The sequence below is a fragment of the Rhizopus delemar genome, genomic scaffold (genome assembly GCF_000149305.1).
Source record: "Rhizopus delemar RA 99-880 supercont3.17 genomic scaffold, whole genome shotgun sequence".
In the NCBI taxonomy this organism is placed as follows: domain Eukaryota; kingdom Fungi; phylum Mucoromycota; class Mucoromycetes; order Mucorales; family Rhizopodaceae; genus Rhizopus; species Rhizopus delemar.
In genome coordinates this window covers 27,359-45,875 of record NW_027137843.1, presented here as the reverse complement: position 1 = coordinate 45,875, position 18,517 = coordinate 27,359, and the positions used below count along the sequence as shown (strand labels likewise).

General features: G+C 31.6%; 3 protein-coding genes and 1 non-coding gene across 4 annotated transcripts; 3 read left to right on the top strand and 1 right to left on the bottom strand.

Annotated features, from left to right (window-relative positions):
* Positions 1 to 823: 823 nt before the first annotated feature.
* On the top strand, positions 824 to 2,673 carry RO3G_15595 (uncharacterized protein; the record flags this gene model as incomplete). The annotated part of the gene is made up of 5 exons (XM_067670179.1): positions 824 to 994; positions 1,053 to 1,330; positions 1,383 to 1,644; positions 1,696 to 2,267; positions 2,328 to 2,673. The coding sequence occupies 5 exons, from the start codon at positions 824 to 826 to the stop codon at positions 2,671 to 2,673; spliced, it is 1,629 nt and encodes a 542-aa protein (XP_067526280.1).
* A 1,075-nt stretch (positions 2,674 to 3,748) lies between these two features.
* Positions 3,749 to 5,762, bottom strand: RO3G_15594 (uncharacterized protein; the record flags this gene model as incomplete). Its single annotated transcript, XM_067670178.1, has 3 exons — positions 3,749 to 5,271; positions 5,423 to 5,518; positions 5,714 to 5,762. The coding sequence occupies 3 exons, from the start codon at positions 5,760 to 5,762 to the stop codon at positions 3,749 to 3,751; spliced, it is 1,668 nt and encodes a 555-aa protein (XP_067526279.1).
* A 5,235-nt stretch (positions 5,763 to 10,997) lies between these two features.
* Positions 10,998 to 13,086, top strand: RO3G_15593 (uncharacterized protein; the record flags this gene model as incomplete). The annotated part of the gene is made up of 9 exons (XM_067670177.1): positions 10,998 to 11,303; positions 11,354 to 11,525; positions 11,590 to 11,643; positions 11,814 to 12,064; positions 12,212 to 12,374; positions 12,438 to 12,509; positions 12,594 to 12,656; positions 12,723 to 12,989; positions 13,079 to 13,086. The coding sequence occupies 9 exons, from the start codon at positions 10,998 to 11,000 to the stop codon at positions 13,084 to 13,086; spliced, it is 1,356 nt and encodes a 451-aa protein (XP_067526278.1).
* Positions 13,087 to 14,521: 1,435 nt separating this feature from the next.
* On the top strand, positions 14,522 to 14,594 carry RO3G_19198. The gene has a single exon. It is a non-coding gene; the product is annotated as a tRNA-Thr (tRNA).
* Positions 14,595 to 18,517: the final 3,923 nt, after the last annotated feature.

The window sequence follows — 18,517 nt, the reverse complement described above, 5'->3', positions numbered from 1 at the left end:
GCATTAATAATAAAAAAGAACGCGCTTTTTTTTTTTGTTACACTTAAAATCAACAGCTGGCCTTACTCGTGCTGCCTAAAGAGAATACATGGTCAATTGAATCTCCAAAGGTGTTTTGATGCTTGGGCTTGTTACAATAAATATGATAGTTGAAATGTATGAAAATACATGAGGAAATCCACTTTGTTTTCAATTATAAATGACACTGCAAAATGAAGGTTACAGTCATTTATATATTATTATCAAAGCAAGAAAGAGTTGATTTATTATTAACAAGAGACTAAACAAGTGAAACCTTCTAGAGCTTATTTGTCCTAGTCAATTTTTCTTTTTTTAACCATCTAATGCCTAGACTATGGATTATTACTAATTTGGCGATTCTATCAAGCTGAAAACCTGGTTAAAATACGTTACACTGTGCATTCTGATCTTGATCCTATTTTCATCGTTTCTGCAAACGATTATAAAATTCTACCATGTAAATCCGGATAATTCAAGAAAAGAGTGAAGTCAACCACCTGTGTCACACCTGTAAAACATTTCATCTTGTTTCGTGGAAAAAAAAAAAAAAAAAAAAAAAAAAAAGTCCAAGGGTGATCTTTATCTTTTGCCTATCAACTCATCATTCTAATACAACCATAAAAAAAAGAAACTGTATAGAAAACGTTCATCACGTACCCCTTTTTTGATCATCGGTCATTGAATTCCATTGGTTTCTAAAGTGGCTTAATGTGTCTGCTTTTCCTTTTCTCCTCTCTCAGTTTGCCTTTTATTTCATTTATTTTAAACTTTTTTTTTATTTTATTTTATAGAAAACAACAAAATGGTTCATGTAAATAAAAAATTAAAAAAGGACGACAGTGAACAAAAGCTTGAAGATCTTTTGTTTGGTGACAATACAGAGGATTTATGGACAAACACTGGACAAGAATTTGAACAAGAGCTAGAGAGTGAAGAGAGCAGCAATGAAGAAGAAGGAGAAGGCAGCAACGAAGTAAAACCTTTTTTAAAGGCCTTTTATGTATCAACAAAACTAAACTGGTTTTTTATAGATGTTCTTTTTTGATTCAGGACCATTTACAGAAGACAAAGAAGTTGATTATGAAGCAGAGAATGGAGAAAAAGATTCTTCAGAGGAGGAAGATGCCAGTAGCAGTGAAGAAGAAGAAGAGGGAATTGAAAAAGATAAAGTGAATGCTGCATGGGAAGATGAAGATGATAAAAAACTACAAATTTCACTGACTGCTGCCAACATGACAAAAAAATTAAGAAATGATATTGATGAAGATGTAGTGAATGGTGTAGAATATACTCGAAGATTACGTAGACAGTAAAGTGTATAGACCTATTTATTCACAAGTTCTGAACGTTTTTCCTTGTAGATTCAATCGATTACACCCTAAGCCTGATTGGGCTCGATTACCCTCAGAGATAAAAGCAGAGCAAAGAAAACGTAAGGCGACAAACAGTAGTGACGAAGAAGATGGATCAGACGATGAAGAACAATTGGATGATGAGACAAGAATTGATTTATTGAAGAGTACAATCGGTATCTTGAACAATCGTGTAAACATGAAAGCCATCGCTCCTACCACAATAGATATTTTACGTTTAAAAGATGCCAATCGTGCATCAGCATCTCAAGTAAGCAGCATGAGTACGATTTATGTGTTGATTTATTCACATCTATCATAGGGACAAATTACATGTATTGCTTTCCATCCCAACGCCCAGGTCATGTTGGTAGGTGGTTTGGATAAAGTGCTGAGACTGTTTCAAATTGATGGCAAAATCAATCCCAAGATTCAATCCGTCAAATTTAAAGATTTACCAATCTCCCACGCGGAATTCCACCCTTCTGGAGATCAGATCGTTGTTAGTGGTCGACGTAGCTACTTTTACATTTATGACATTCAATCGGGTACGATCGACAAGTGTCCTGGAATCTGGGGCAGAGAAGAAAAATCATTGGAGAAATTTTCCATGAGCCCTTGTGGACGATACATTGCCTTCTTGGGTAACAGCGGTGTGATTATTATTGTGAGTTACTTGACAAAGAAGTGGTTTGGCAACCTGAAGGTGAACAAGACAGTAGAGTCCGTTGACTGGAGTTCAGATGGAAAGTACTTGTTTGGGTTTAATAATGAAGGAGAAGTATATCAATTTGATGTACAAAATAAAGAATGCGTCAAGCGATGGGCTGATGATGGTTGTATTGGCGCTTCGGTTATTAGAGTCAGTTCAGATGAGAAATACTACGCGACTGGGTAAGCAATAAAAAAAAGGGGAGCATGTATTTCACGAGCAAACAATTAATGCGTCTATAGATCATCTACTGGTATTGTGAATATTTATGATAGATCTGTCTTACAGCCTGATGTGACAAATCCAAAGCCATACAAAGTCATTAAGACATTAACGACTCGAATTAACCAAATTGCATTTAGTCACGATTCCCAACTCATGGTGATCTCTAGTAAATCCAAAAAGGAACAATTGAGAATCATTCATGTTCCTACTGGTACAACCTATGCCAACTGGCCTACAGAGAAAACACCTTTGCATATAGTTAGACGTGTTGCCTTTTCTCCAAACAGTGATTATGTTGCTATTGCAAATAAGAGAGGCAAAGTTCTCTTGTACACACTTAAACACTATGCACTTAAACAATAAACCACTTTTTTTTTAAAAAAAAAAAAAACTATTTATGAAGTCAAAGATTTAAGACTATTTTAATCATTCAATCTATCAAAGACCAATTTGCATTTCCCCATTAGACCTATCAAGATCGCTCAACAAGGGATCAACTTTAGCAGAGCCAGAAACATTTGAATCAAAACACACGGTCCTTATTCCTACCGACGTCATCCATACCCTTCTTCAAACGATCGTATCGACTTGACAGCCCTCTCGACAAAGTTACGTAGCCAAGCTAGGATTTTGAAAGTATTGTCTTTTTGAGTCGCACCTTTATGTCATCAAGTCCCCTTTATCATGCTTGGCATCGATAGGAGCCAAAGATAGACTAGTCGAAAATTGAGTAGATATCGGCTTTGATGATCTTGTGGGAGATGACAAGGAACCGTACCAAAGCTGACTTGAAGAATATAACACTAAAGCTCTTGACGGTTGACAACGATGATCTGTAACCGCAAGATGAACGAGAAATAGAAGGTAAAATCCTGTTGAGGTGTGTCTTGTCATTGCTGTACAATACAGAGGCTTCATAAAAGTAAGCTCGGTTTGTGAAACTGCAAGTAGTAGATGGTTCGTCCAATGGGCGAGAGCGTCGACTGGATATTCGTATAGGGTGAAATGAGGCCTTGATATGAAATGAACTGTCAAGTTATCGATGAAAACAGCAAGACAGAAACTAGACGAGTAGCCAGTTCCGACCCTGACGATAAAGAAAGAGCCTGATGTCTTGAAACGTGTTGTTATTGGTTTCGTGTCTACAGAAATAGGTCTGATCCGACCTGTAGTGACAAAAGAGGATGGATAGATGAAATTGTGCGGCTCATATCCTTTTTCTAACAAAACTCCTCTCTAGAGAATAGACATTCTGATCTGTAACACCCATGTATCATATAAGTAAAAATGCAAGGCATGATCTCTTTTCTTTTTTATCTGCAATAAAACCAACTTGATCTGGTTACAGCGGCATTTTAGATTCCAATGCCCGCAGTGACGCTTTCAGACATTTCAAGCAAACAAAAAAGAATAAAAAGAAACAAAAAGATTTGTTTTATTAGCAAAGCAAAGAATGAATGCTCATCTCTATCTTTTTAACTGGGTCAGCTTCTTGTCTGTTTGATGATCCAGCCATACTGAATATAGATGGACTCTTGGCTGCCGTAGCAGCTGAATTAAGTAGACTGCTCGATGTCTGTAAGAAATATTGTTGTGCAGGATGATATACTTTTGGTGAGGATGCGTATCGACTGAACATTGCACTACTGTAACTTTTGGATATATTTTTTGTACTGATTGGAGCAATGTTGAATTTGGGTAGTGAAAAGGATGTTCTTGGTGAAGGTCTTTGTTTAGGTGAAGGTATTTTATAATTGAATGTATCTTGTAATAAAGACATTTGATCTGTAAGCCAACAATCGACCGGCTTACTGTCATCCAGGATGGCTGCCGATAGATCTAATGTAGCGGTTGCTGCTGCTGGAGGTGGAGGCGTCACGGGACATGACAGGGGAGAAAATACGGCGATTGGTTCCATATAATTGGTCATTGTTTGAGTCGTATCTGGTATCATTCTCTTTTGATGCTCTTGCTGGACCAGTGATACTTCATATTGATGCTCTTTAAATGTGGCTACGATGTATAGCTTAGATAATGTGGATGGGTCATAAAGATCTGCGCCTAGTCCTGCCCCAATATAAATCATAACTTCATACAACTTATATTCACCCGAGCCCATCTTGACATGTATCGTATCTGAATACACCTTGGATCCATTTGCCATCCCTTTTAGTTTGATTGGATCTGCAGTACTAAATAAAGGAGATGTGCTTCTCTCGACGGATGGCAGTGCATCATTGTGGTTTGTTGTTCTGGATGTATGATCAAGTAATAAACGATGTAATTGTGATAAACGATCTGTATCTTTGGGGGAAATGAAGTCATACAGAGATCGATGAGCAAGTTCTTGTGGATGATAACCCCACAAGGCATATACTTCAATAGGTACTTTGGCACAGCATATCTCCATGGATAAAATCATTGTCAACTCTTGTGATTGCTGCTCTTGTTGTTCTTGCTGTACTTTAGGCGTCAGATCATGCTCATCCATTAGATCCGTATTGAATAGCTCGAATTCGTCTGTCAAGAAGTTTTGCGGTTGAGGCAAGATGTGTAGTAAACTTTCTTCTTTTTCGAATTGACTTGGTGCAAGTACTGTATCGAAAGGGGGCTCTTGCTCATCGACCGTGGCAGAGATAGGGGTAGAAGCAACAGTAGAGTTGGAAGTGACATTCTTTGTATTCACAGGTGGTGTATCTTTCAGTGATGGATGAAATGACTCATGTACAAAAGCAATTGGCTTTGTATGATTTGCCGGTTTAATAACACGCCTTTTGGATACTGCGTTATGGTTGTTAATAGCAGGTGTTTCAACTGTGCCATAAATGATTTCATAGCTATATTCACTCTTTGGATATGAGCTCTGATCCTTTCTTTTTGGTCTTCCTCTCTTTTTGTGAAGTACATCTTGACAAGTGTCTGCTTTATTAAGTGAAACACATCTTTTACAAGGTCGCGAAACTATTTTGATTGGTTCAGTAAATAACACTTTTTTAGCTAAAATTAAAGTTCAATTGTTACCATCACAAGCTAAATGTGCTACTTTACAATGTATACCTATGGTTACTTGCTATGTTAGCTTCATATTATTTAACGGCAATCATAATATTACATGCACTAGCTACTTGTGGACGACTTCCTCTTTTTTGTATTTTTGATTTGTTAACCCTTTGAATTGTTGTACCTTGATCGCTGTCCACACAAGTATCTAATTTACCAAAAGAAAAGCAATTTAAGCATGGTCGAGATGTTCCTAAAGAAAATTAATTATCATTTATGATTATCTACATGTGTATAAATAAGTTACCATAACAAGGCAAATTTGCTTCTTTACAACTTGTACCTATTTACGCTAATATTAGTTTTTTAAAAAAAAAAAGCAAACATAAATGCTTTAATTTACATGTCTTTGATTCACTTGTATTTATATTTGTCTTTACATTAAATGACATTGCTTTATTATTATTATTATTATTATTATTATCCACTTATTTTGAGAAAAAAGAAAGAAAAAGAAATTAAAGCAGAGCTGACATAAAATAGTAAAAAACTGGAGAAAGCTGGTAATTTCCAAAAAAGGGATATATATGTCATACAGTGTTTTTTATCTCAATTGTCACAATTAAAAAGCTGCTTGCTGATTTTCATTTTCTCTATTATAATTTTCAATAAAAACCCGAGCTACTCTTGCACTCCTTACATAAAAAAAAAGAATTCCACATTCTGTTTTTTAACACAGTGCATCCAGTCTCAATTGGACCTTTTTGGAGTCTAAATTTGTCAACAAAAAAGAAAAAGCCTTACTTTACTGTTATTTAATAAATAAAAGCTTACTATATGTTAAAGTTGTATTTGAACGTTAAAAAATAGACTGGATTGAAAAGTTATGTTCATCGTATTATTTTATTGAAAAAAGTAAGGCGAGCGATTCATAGCTTAGAGCCAGTCCTCATTTGCAAGGATATGGAAATGCCTCATCGAATGGCCAACCCAAGCTGCACCATCTTACTAGGTGAACTGGCTGGATGATTGTAATATTCTCACCAGAAGATCTTCATGCGATGTCAGACTGTGCTTCTTCACGCCTGCCTTCAAATTTGAGAACATTTCCTCAATAGAGTTCAAGAATGGGGGAGGGCCAGGGAGGGAGTCTTAAAGGGATGTATCCCACACTTCTAAGATTACTCTCCACGACTGTTGTATATTTGTACATTATCATTAGTAATGTAATAATCCCTTGCCTCGCTCATGTTCATATGGCGGATTAAATCTTGAATAAAATCGTTAAGCTTTCTTGCATTGGATGTGCCACTAAGAGAATATACGTGCTAATGGTTATTACTTAGACATCAATTAGTGCCCTTCATAAATTATTGAAAAATTACATGACTTACAACCAATTCAACACCACGATGGCTCATACCCGCGAAAATTGTTACGTCTTTCCTTAGATGAAGGTTCGACAACGATACACGCAGGTTAGTTCCTTCTCGATCTTTCCTGTGTTCTATTGATGTGAAGATTGAACCCCGTTTCACCTACAAAGATACAGTTTGTATTGTACCTTATTATTCCCTCCGAAATAATCTTATTTACGAAATAGAAGTGCTGCAGTTTTATTTCCGGAGCCTCAAATGGCTTTTTCAAGTATTCAATTTCTGAGTTGCGCAGCATGAACCAAAACTGTACTAGATACCGCACATAGAAAGCATCATTTGAATATACAAAATAAAATTCAAGTTAAATAACCTGAACGAAATTAGCTCTGAAGAAATTAACGTTTATAATAGTTTTTTCTGCTTTCTTTTTTGGTAAACCTATGTAGCATTAATGATCTCTTCGAATACACTGCATTTTATTCCTACCTAATGAGTACTTCCTTTCCCTCTAATGCTCTTATGATTAAATGAATGAAATAGAAATATATGACGTAAGTACTTGCAATCGAGTTTATCGCCTTGTGCATATTAATTCAAAAACCCCATTTTTACTGTAGCAAAGGTTATAAGAATTAAAAAGTACATCCGATCAAAAAGTAATAAAATAACTCTAGCACAGCACCTTTTGCGGTTTGTTTTTTCCAACTATATTAATTGGATTATGCCTTATTTCGAGATGAAGCGTTCTAACGGGTTATCTTAGTAGAGTGTTTTAAGTATAAAAAAAAATGAGACTAAGAATTAACGAGACCGAACAATAGTTCTAAAGGAATAATTTTATTAAAAAAGATCTCAAAGCTGTTTATATTAGTTTGAGCAGAACCTGAGATTAGATGGCGAAAGATAGTTAAGACCGATATGATTTGACAAGTATAAGAAAAATTTTATAAACTGATGTTAGTAATAAACTGTCTAGATATAAACTGAAACATATTATTCAGGGCAGTTACTAATTATCAAGATTTATTCATTTGTAAAGATTTAGTCCAGAACAACAAGACTGTATCTTATTGACATATCAAAACATGACAGATATCCTGAAGCATGCAAATTTTATAGCCATTTATACAAAGATGATAATTCTGCTTTTCAACAAATGAAAAAAGATTTACTTAACATCACCAAAAATCCTAATTACAGTTCTTCTACAAAGAAAAAGCCGGTTATTTTGCCAAAATGACCCCGACTTGTAAGAAGAACAAAAATATTGATATATTATTATAGTACTCTTTGTAAGCTATTCAACAATGAACCATTGAACTTGACTAATGACGATGACGTTTGTATTATTTATAGAATGAGCTATTACATTATGCTGTAATATAAATATGAAAACTTTATTAAAAAAGTGAAATCAACTACTGTTTACTGCGTAATGAGCATTATAGAATATATCAGAAATTTATGCTATGCATATTCTTACTATTGTTATTATGTTATAATCTGTGTTGTATTTATCTTATTAAATGTTTATTGTTCGTATTAGATTACTCGTTTCTTCTATAAAAAATAATAAGTATTAAATACATAATATTGTTTATTACATATTATCTAAGGCTCATTTCCGATATTAATCATGCAAGACATTTATATTGTTCATCAAGCTCAATAGTAAAGTTGGTCTTGAACTCATTTTGGTTCCTGAATAATTACATTTCTTATATGAATGCGTGATTTGATTAAATAGGTTCTCTCGTCTTGAAATCTAGTAAAGAGGTTGCATAGAAGCTCACTCACTGGGTTTTCAAGTATTATTTCTCAGTTTTATTATCTGCAATATCTCAATATATACTATCACTACTAGAGATATTTGAGACTTGACCACGAAGAGATATATTTTAGTAACACTTGGTCAACATGGAAGCCTTATACAATCAAAGAAAACTCGAGGTTAATCGACAATTATAATTACTACAATAGCACTTTATAAATTTTATCATGTTTATGTAGTAAAAACCGTTTTATGTTCAATAAGTTACTTCATTATGTTTATACACTTTATTGACAGTTGGTTTGGACTTTTTGTATTTGCATAATTTATGAAACCTAAGAGATGAACATAAGAGTTTTGTAGTATATTAAAAGCAACGCGACCAATGCATCAATAAAACTTTTTCTTTCTTTTTTTTTATAAAATTGAACAAGTAAAACTACAAGAAAAAAAAAATACCCTCCTTTATTAGTGAAAAGCCTTCCAATTGAGTTTGTTTGTATATTTAGACAGTAAGTTAGCAATTTACTTTATTAACTATGAAGAGCTCTTCTTTTTGTAAAAAAGATATCGAAACTTCCATTATGGCACATAAACGTCAACAACAAAACATTCATTCATTTGCCCTCTCCTTGGGTCAGATGTTTTAGTAGCTTTTAGCTATGCAATATATGATTGAAATGTAGAACAGGTGCTCATATTCAAGTAGAATGAGCCCATAAAGTGTAGAAGAATAACTGACAGAAATACAGATTTATATTTATAACGAATAGAAGCAATTTTCTTTAAAAAATCACAAAGCACTCTTAATGATCTTGCTAAAAAACTCATTGAAAATCTTAATCATCAGTGTTTTAATATGCACATATTACCAAAATCAGTTGCAATGAATTTTCTCAAAAATAATGTTTGTCATTAAACCAAATGCCCATTGCTGTTTAAGACAATAATAAAAAGAGCTAATGTTGAACAGCCAATTGATACAATTTATAGCAAAATCAAATATTATTTTTTATAAGCAACGATATACTGGAGGTGCATCATCTCACATGAGGAGTGACTTTTCGTTTCGTGAAATAAACAGTCTGTGATAAACATACAGTCGATTTACAAAATGCCTATTCTTACCTTCCTTTCTTCTTTTATCAAAAATACCAGAGTAAAAATGTAGTTTTAATCATAAACACAAGCCCTTATTTATTGACAATAGCAACATTAGAATCACTGTTGAAGAGATGAGATCAAATAAAAACAAAAAGAATTCCACTGGAGATATATAAGACCGTGAAGTCACAGTTATACTTAAAGTTGAAGAAAACAAAAACTAAAGAAGAAATATTGATTTTTAGGGAGGTTTTCTATAATCGATTAACTGATATAGTTTTTTTTTTTTTTTTTTTTCAGCTTTGCTGTGATTTCTGATAATAAATGATATTGGATTTAAAAATGGGATCTTTCTTGATGAAGCTTGCTGTTGACAAGTACATTATATATGTATACCATATTTATTATTATAGACAGCGAAGGAAGCTACTTATGGTTTTGTAGTGAAAAATGAATGGTTATTAGGGTAGAATGTAAGTAATGAGAAATAAAAAAAAAAAAAAGAGAGAGAGAGAGAGAGAGCATTAGTATAAGAGTAATAATGACAAGAAAATAGGATTTAATTGCATATATCAAAGTGATGATAGACTTAATCATATAAAAATTTGATAAATGTTTCTTATACAAGTACTATGTATACCATTTTTTGTACTAGCAAACCAATAAATTTGAGCTACAAATAAAAGTCTATCTCTGCAAATGAATGACAGTGCAGTGACTCAAGTATGTGACAGGAAAGACTGCATGATTACAGCTATTTGTAGATCATTTTACAGCATTCCTGAAAAAGAAATTTATTTTTCTTTCAGATAATTTGAACTTGAGAATTAACAAACCTGAATGGTTCTTTTTTATTTATTTTTCTAAAAATGCACAAAATCACTTTCAAATCGTGATATGACAGCACATGCAGTATGTGCATGCTTTCCAATGATACCAATACTTTAATGATCTTTACTTCTATATTTTGGCTGAAATGTGTGTTTTAAAAGCAGCAAACAAATAGGAGAAATAGATAATACCAAAATGGAAACTTTTTTTTTTTGAAAAACTTTCCCGGTTGATTCAAACAGATTTATTTTGATCTTCTTTTTTATATAAAACAGATGGGATAAGTTTTACCCTTTTTCATTTTTATAACGTTACCTTTCGTCTATAACTCATACAACTTTCAAATCAAATCATAAAGTGTAGGCACAGCTGTAAATTGATCATCACCATCTTTAATAATAATAAAGATCATATATTCAAAACAATCTAAATAATTGATCAATTATTTAAAAAAAATACAACAAAACTGGGAAGAGCAAGAAATCTGATGGGGAAATAAATACAAAAGTTATATTCCCGAATTTGTTATTAAAACTGGGCTCTTTTTTCTTGATCTGACTCTTTATCAATTCTTTTTTTTTTTTTTTTTTAATTCTTAAAACATGTTGACAGAAGGTGATACTCGATCCATAACTTCTAGTCAACCACCTAGTACGGCGCATGAAAGCAAGAAACCAACTTGGATTCAATATCTTGTGGGTAACATTCACTCTGAGGATGATCCCAATAACTATTCACAAAATAGAAAGAATATCATTATCTTTTTGGTTGCCATGGGTGGTTTATGTGGTCCATTGAGTTCAATGATGTATATGCCTGCTTTATTATCCGTTGCCTCTGATTTACATACAACTGTATCCGCAGTCAATGGTACTGTATCTGCATATGTTGTATTCATGGGCATATCTGTAAGCAATAGATTCCAAGAATATTTTTTTCTAATATTTACATGCATCAGCCTCTATTTTGGGCAGCTTTAAGTGATCAATATGGTAGAAAACGAATGTATCTTATCAGTGGTTTAATCAATATTGCTTGCTGTATTATTTGTGCTATAAGTAAGAATATCGCCATGCTGATCGTCTTTCGTGGTTTACAGTCGTTTGGTGCAAACGCCGGTTTAACTTTGGGTAACACAATAAGAAACAAAAAGAATGCCCAAACATCTTTTTATAAACAGAATTAAATAAATAGGTGCTGGTGTGATTGCAGACACAATTGCTGTCGAAGTAAGGGGATCAGCTTATGGTATTTTTTACATAGGCCCGCTTGTTGGCCCTGTTATAGGTAAATGAAGAGTACTTCACTTTTATATCCGAATATGTATTCAATCATATTATTTATAGGTCCCACAATTGGAGGTACTGGAGGAAAGATAAGAAAAATGTCGCCATAACTAATTTAAACATATATACTAGGATTTCTCTGTCAATATTGGAGTTGGGAATCAACCTTCTATTTTACTGCTATTTTAGCGGGTATCCTTTTATTGCTAACTGCTGCTTATTTACCAGAAACACTAAGAAAACAAAGACCTGATGAAGATGAACAATTCAATAAAGAAACAACAGAAGACAAACAAGTCAAGAAGGAAGGGGCACTTACAAATCTTTCTAAAGCACTATCCACTAGCTTTAAACCCATGTTTATCCTCAGTCGTGACCCAACTGTGATCATCTTAACAGCCTACAATACTATTATTTTTGCATGTTTATATTTTCTGGCAAGCATTATTTTACAAATCAATTTAATTTTTACAAACTTTTAACAATTTTTCTTGTTATTTACTTATTCAATTTTTTTTTAATCTATATAGAATCCAACCATTACAGATACTTTTAAAAAGATTTATGGATACAGTGAATGGCAAGTAGGTCTTTGTTATCTTCCTTTAGGTGGTGGATTCCTTGTGGGCTCTGTCTTGAGTGGTAAACACTCGGATTACGTACTTGCTAAACTTTCAAGAAAGACTGGTGGCCGTAAAGTTGTATCAGAAATGAGATTACAAGCTGCCCTTCCTTCTTTTATTCTTATTCCTATAGGCTATCTTATCTACGGGTGGACAACAACCGAAAGGACTGGCATTTATGGCCCCCTTATTGGTTTATTTATTTGTAAGTTCGGTGAGATCAAAAGAAAAGGATTATAACCTTTTTTCTTTTTTTTTCTTTTTTTTTTTTTTTTTTTTTGCTGTTTAGATGCCCTGGGACAAATGTGGGCTTTCACTCCAACCTCTGTCTATCTGGTTGATTCTAAACCAGGTTTGTTTTTTTGCTTTTGCTTTTATAATCATCTTTATCCATTCTAATTTAAAATACATTTTTTAGGATATTCTGCTACTGCAGTTGGTGTTAATAGCTTTGTTCGATGCATAGGTGCTGCTATCACCTCCATATTTTCATCTTCAGCCGTAGATGCACTTGGTAACGGTATCCTCTTTAGCATTTTAGCAGGCATCAACGTACTCAATGCAGGATTTGTACTAAGCTGCTACTTTTTTGGTTATCGATGGAGAATACGGTTTGAAGAAAAGCATATGCCTCAATTATTAGAAAAACCTTTTGATAATGACAAAACACTTAAAAAAATCAATAGTAAAGAAGAGCAGATGAACAAAGACATTATAGAGAGAGTCGAGACAAATCACAGTCTTTGTTACAGTGCCGTATAAAATTTTACATAGAAAATTAGCCGTTGTAAGGGTTTGTAGATTATTAGGTTTAACCTCATATTTTACCTATTGCATTATCTTCATATCGTTTCTTATACTTAATAAAAATATAATAGATTTTTTAATTAAAAACAAGAGCATACTTACCTTTGGAGTTACATTAGAAAGAGGAATAATACTGTACACCAATTTCTTTTTATATTTACCTTGTTAATTTAATGATAGCATTTAACAGAATGTACATTGAAAAAGCAAGTGTAAGAAAAAACCATTTTATTCTTAACTTCTTATAAAAATAACGATATTTGGTTTAAATGTTGAAAATATGGACAAAGTATGTGATGTTGTATAATTGTAAAAATAAGAAAGGAAAAGGTAAAAACAAAGTTCAAGAAACAGTCTAAGTACTTTTTAAGACTGATCTTTATTTCAGTCTAAAATAAAAGTTATTCTAATCGAAGGCAGGTATTTATATCTTATTGAGTGAGTGACTTGATATCTTGTATTATAAGCGTTCTTCTAATCCTCAGGTACTTTAACAAGTGTCATCTACAATTATGATTATGAAAACTTTTCATTTGTTCTTTTGTATGTCTGTCATAGATTATCTTTTATTCTGGGAATTCCTTACTGATTTGAAATAACGTTATTTCACGCGTTATTTCAATTATGTGAAAGATTAGCAATATTCCTGTCATTGGATTAGGTTTTGTTATTTTAGTTGATACCTCTTCTTATCAAAGAGCTCTCATGAATACAATACATATTATAAAGAACATGTTTAATTGGAATTGATTGTATGATCTTATTTAAATAAATTTATATTTTGTTTTATTTTAATTATGATCTTGTATTAATACTTATATTTATTGATGTCAACTACAATCAGTTACTGTTCTACAACATGTAATAATTTGTTATTCTTCAATCTCAACTGTGTTTATTTTATGAATATTTGATTTATCAGATTATTCCAAAATTAAACGAGATAAAAAGTTATTCTTTTATTGTATGTAATCAGCAGTTACATATATATTGTATCTTGTTAAACGACGGTTTTGATTATTAGCATGAATTATTCTAAATCAAGTTTCAGTATAATTGATCAATATTGTTTGTTCAATCTTTTTTAATACACTAGATATGGCTTCATTATAAAGCAATGCTAAATAGACTAATGCTATATAGCCTCTAACTCTCTTTTCTGTACACCTTTATAAAATTTACTATCTGAAAATAAGCCAACAAAGCAACAAACTATATTATTAACAATTCCCTGACTACCAGATAGTTAACTAACAAAGCAAATACACTGAAAAATCGGCGCAGTTATAATTGCTTTTATGACATATACATTTATAAGTCATCTTATTGGATGAAACGAGAAAAAACATGGCAGAATGTTTATCCGGTAAATGACATCATCATGTACATACCTAATTTTGTGACGCGTTAGCCTGCTTGGCTCAGTTGGCAGAGCGTTGCTCTCGTAAAGCAAAGGACGGGTGTTCGATTCACCCAGTAGGCAATTTTAAATCCGCTCGCAACATTTTGTGTAACAATAGACTCTTTTTGGACCGAACCCAAAACAAGTCCGATATAGATTGTTAAAATAACCAGTTATTTTAACAACCATCGTCAAAGAAATAATGTAGCTATGATTATGAAGATGTGAACGCCGAAACTTTCAAGTTTTAATTTTTGACGTTTTGTAATGTGACAAAGAAGTCAAAAAAATGAAAAAAGTCAAAAAAATGAAAAAAGTCAAGAAAATGAAAAAAGTCAAAAAGAAAAAAAAAAAAAAAAAAAAAAAAAAAAATTAACAATATAAATATCCCAACTATTTAGATGAAGAAAAAGGACAGTACAGATCTACTCACATTTTATTTTATATATTTTATTCAATAAACAGGCAACCTTCTCATAAAAAGTTCCTGATCCCTTTATTTTTTTATCTTTACCTTTATTTGATCTTAATTAAAAGATCTGGTGGTCACTACAGTACCTTACTTTAAAAATTTCAAGAAAAACTTCTCTAAAACACTCAAACTAAACCAACCATACTCCAAAATAACAGTAAATCACTTTACAAATTGTCATTATTTTACCTATTTGACAAATTTTTAACCATTTGATATATTTTTTACGTTTTGATATTTTTTTAACCTTTTGAAATATTTTTAACCACTTCAAGATTTTTTAACCTTCGTCAATATTTTTACTTTTGTAAAAATTGAACTTTATATTTTTTGCTTATAAAAAGCCTAGCTTTTTATTCTCTTTTTGAAAAACTTCACTTATCTTAACTTCACTCATCTTATATTCTTTTTTATATAAATAACCAATAAATCAAATATCTTTATCCCTGAATCTTTTGGTATAACACTCTTAAAACACAAGCAAGACAAGTCCCTTGAAGCAAATTATCTTCATTGTAAACACTTCCAAACCTTTTATTAAACTACTATAAACAAGTCTGATCTACTTAACAGGATCTGGTGGTCACTCACAACAAGCGAACCCAATATCAATACATTAACTCAAGTCTTATTTTTTTTATTCTTTTTATCAACTTTATTCTATTTCAAAACCGTAAACTCTTACATGCCATTAAAGGAAGAAAAATTACAATATAATTCACTCAATAAACCGACTAACTTACTTATAAAAAGCTCCTGATCTCTTATTTTTACTTTTCTTTTATATTATTTTATCAAGAAACATCATATTGATCTTGCATATAAGATCTAGTGGTCACTACTTAACAAGCATCCGTTTAAATCCTATATTAAGCAACTTACAAGGCAGTCTTAACCTTACAATCAATCTTTACAAGTAAACTTAGCCTAATTAGCACATAAATCTACAAGATATCAACAATGTAACAATAATGTTGTAAGAATGGGAATAGCAGCCCTGAATTTTTTTTTTATTAAAGCTATCCAAGTAACCAAATCTACTCAGGTAACCAACTCTATTTTTTTTTTTAATAATTTAAATACTTTTCTTATAAGAGGACCTTCTTTTTATCTCTTTCTTTTTGACACTGACAATAAACTTACTTATCTTCACTTCTAAAACATCTTTTATTCAAATAAACCTCAAGCATCCTTTTTATTAAACACTTTGATTTTTACCTCATCATACAATAAAGTCGAGTCCCTTGAGGTCAATAATCTTCATTATATCTTATTCTATCCAAATCGAGTTACTTTACCTTTTAAAAACAAGTCTGATCTACTTAACAAGATCTGGTGGCCACTCCTATCAATAAAATATTTAACTTTAACTTTACTTTATATTCAAAACTATTTAAAACACTCTACAAATACGCAAGTCCAAACAGAAAGTACGCTATTACAATGACTTAATCATTTACTATAGCGAAATTGTTAAGATTTTGAAGTTTGACTCGGACAATTTGCTCACATAGAAGTTTTTGATGTAGTAACTTTGATGCAATGTCTTTTTTTTTTAATAAATCATAAGCATAGACATCAACCATCATAACTTGCCGCTTTTTAAAAAAATTACTTTTTCTTTTTATTCAATAAACCAAATGATAGATGCTCTATAAAATCTTTTAGTTTCTTCCACAAACAAAAGACAAGTCCCTTGAATCTGAATTATCTTTAGTGCTTCCATTTCTGATACGAAAAAATTACCATTGTACTGTTTGTTTAATGTTGTAATATAAAAACCTGGTGGTCACTCTCAACAAGCACCAAGTACTAAATATATCAAGAATTTTGTCCAGGCTAATCAAGAAAACATTTTACTTTATATGAAATCTAAATAGAGGCCAGATCTTTACAACAAATGATTTTTCTTGTTTATAATTAACCTTTGTATACGAATTTAATTTCATTAAAGTCAAATCTTATTTCTCGTTTATATAAAAATATTGAAACTTTTTATTGATTTATTTCATTTAATCTGGTATGTATTTTGATAATGACTCTTTATTATCTCTTTAGAAAACTCCTTGGTCTATATCTCATAAACTCAAGCAAAACAAGCCCAATAAATTTAGCAACCTTTATCACATACCTTATTATCTTGCAAGCGCTAAATGGCTAAAACAAAATGATACATAGATGATGAAAATTGATTTCCATGTCCCTCGTGGCCCGCTTTATATTCTATTATTAAAGTGACAATGAGGGCTTTTTCAATAACAAAATATAAGATTAAACAACACAGTTACATTTAACAACATTGTAATGCTTGCTTAAAACAGCCTTGATGAACTCAAAAAACTAGTTTTTATATAGCTTAATGCCAGAACTAGCTTGGAGACAGCTTTTTTATTATAACTAGTATAGATAAAATGGACATAATTTCTTTTATTAATTAGGCTTATAGCTTACTATTCACCAGTCATATATAAGCAGGATATCAAACGATAGAAAATCACTCAAATCACTTTAAAATAAAATATTTGAATTCTAAAACACTCTTCAGGAAGATACGTTGATATATATGTATATATTTTTTTTAAAAAAAAAGACACGCAAAGAAACAGAAATCAAACAAAATAATTGACAAAATACCAAAGAAAAAAGTAAGAAGCAAACTTTTTATCTGTTGGTCTACTTGTATTTTGTTTATCAACTAGTAATAAAATAAATTGATGTATCTACTAAGTTCCTAATGGTTTACTTTGGCCGAGCCTGCTAATTAATTTATTAATGTATTGAGTTATCACAGAAATAATCAACAAAAAAATACAGCAATGTTCTTCAAAAGTAATAGTGATTTAGTAAAAAAAAAAAAAAAAAAAAAAATCAAACAATGAAAATAGCTACAATGCTTTTGTTTGCTCTGATGGTCAGGCCATGCTTTTTATAGAAAATAAATGAATTTATTTAGGTGAACTATCTATCTTTATTTTATTTTTTCACAAGAGATACAGAAAAGAGTATTAAGCAAGCCGACAGCTTTACAAAGACATTACGTACGATAAAAATCTAGCAAAAGAAAAATTACAGACGGACCTTAGAGTTGTGAGAGATTCTAATATATAAGTCTGAATACCTGATTAATGATTGAACATTTGCCATGTCATTTTTTTCTAAAGTTGAAGGTCCATTTAAGCTAACAATCTCTATTCTAAATAAGAGTCTCAGGATAAAAGACAATATTGTAAGAAAAGCAATAAAGAAAAAGTTATCAATACTGGTGAGCCATCAAAGGGACTCCTCAGCAACATTATGTTTTATTAAAACTATTGCAAGGTTCTAATTGAAATAGGAAGCACTATTAATTATCATTGGAGATGAATTGAAGACATTACAAATTTATTTATATACTGAAGCACGAAAACAAAAACAAAAAAAAAGATCCATATCATGTTATTCATATTTCATATGTACGTGTATTAAACTCTATTACAATACTTCACTTCATAGATTATAAGATGATTTAAATCATACTCTTCTTTAAAAATAT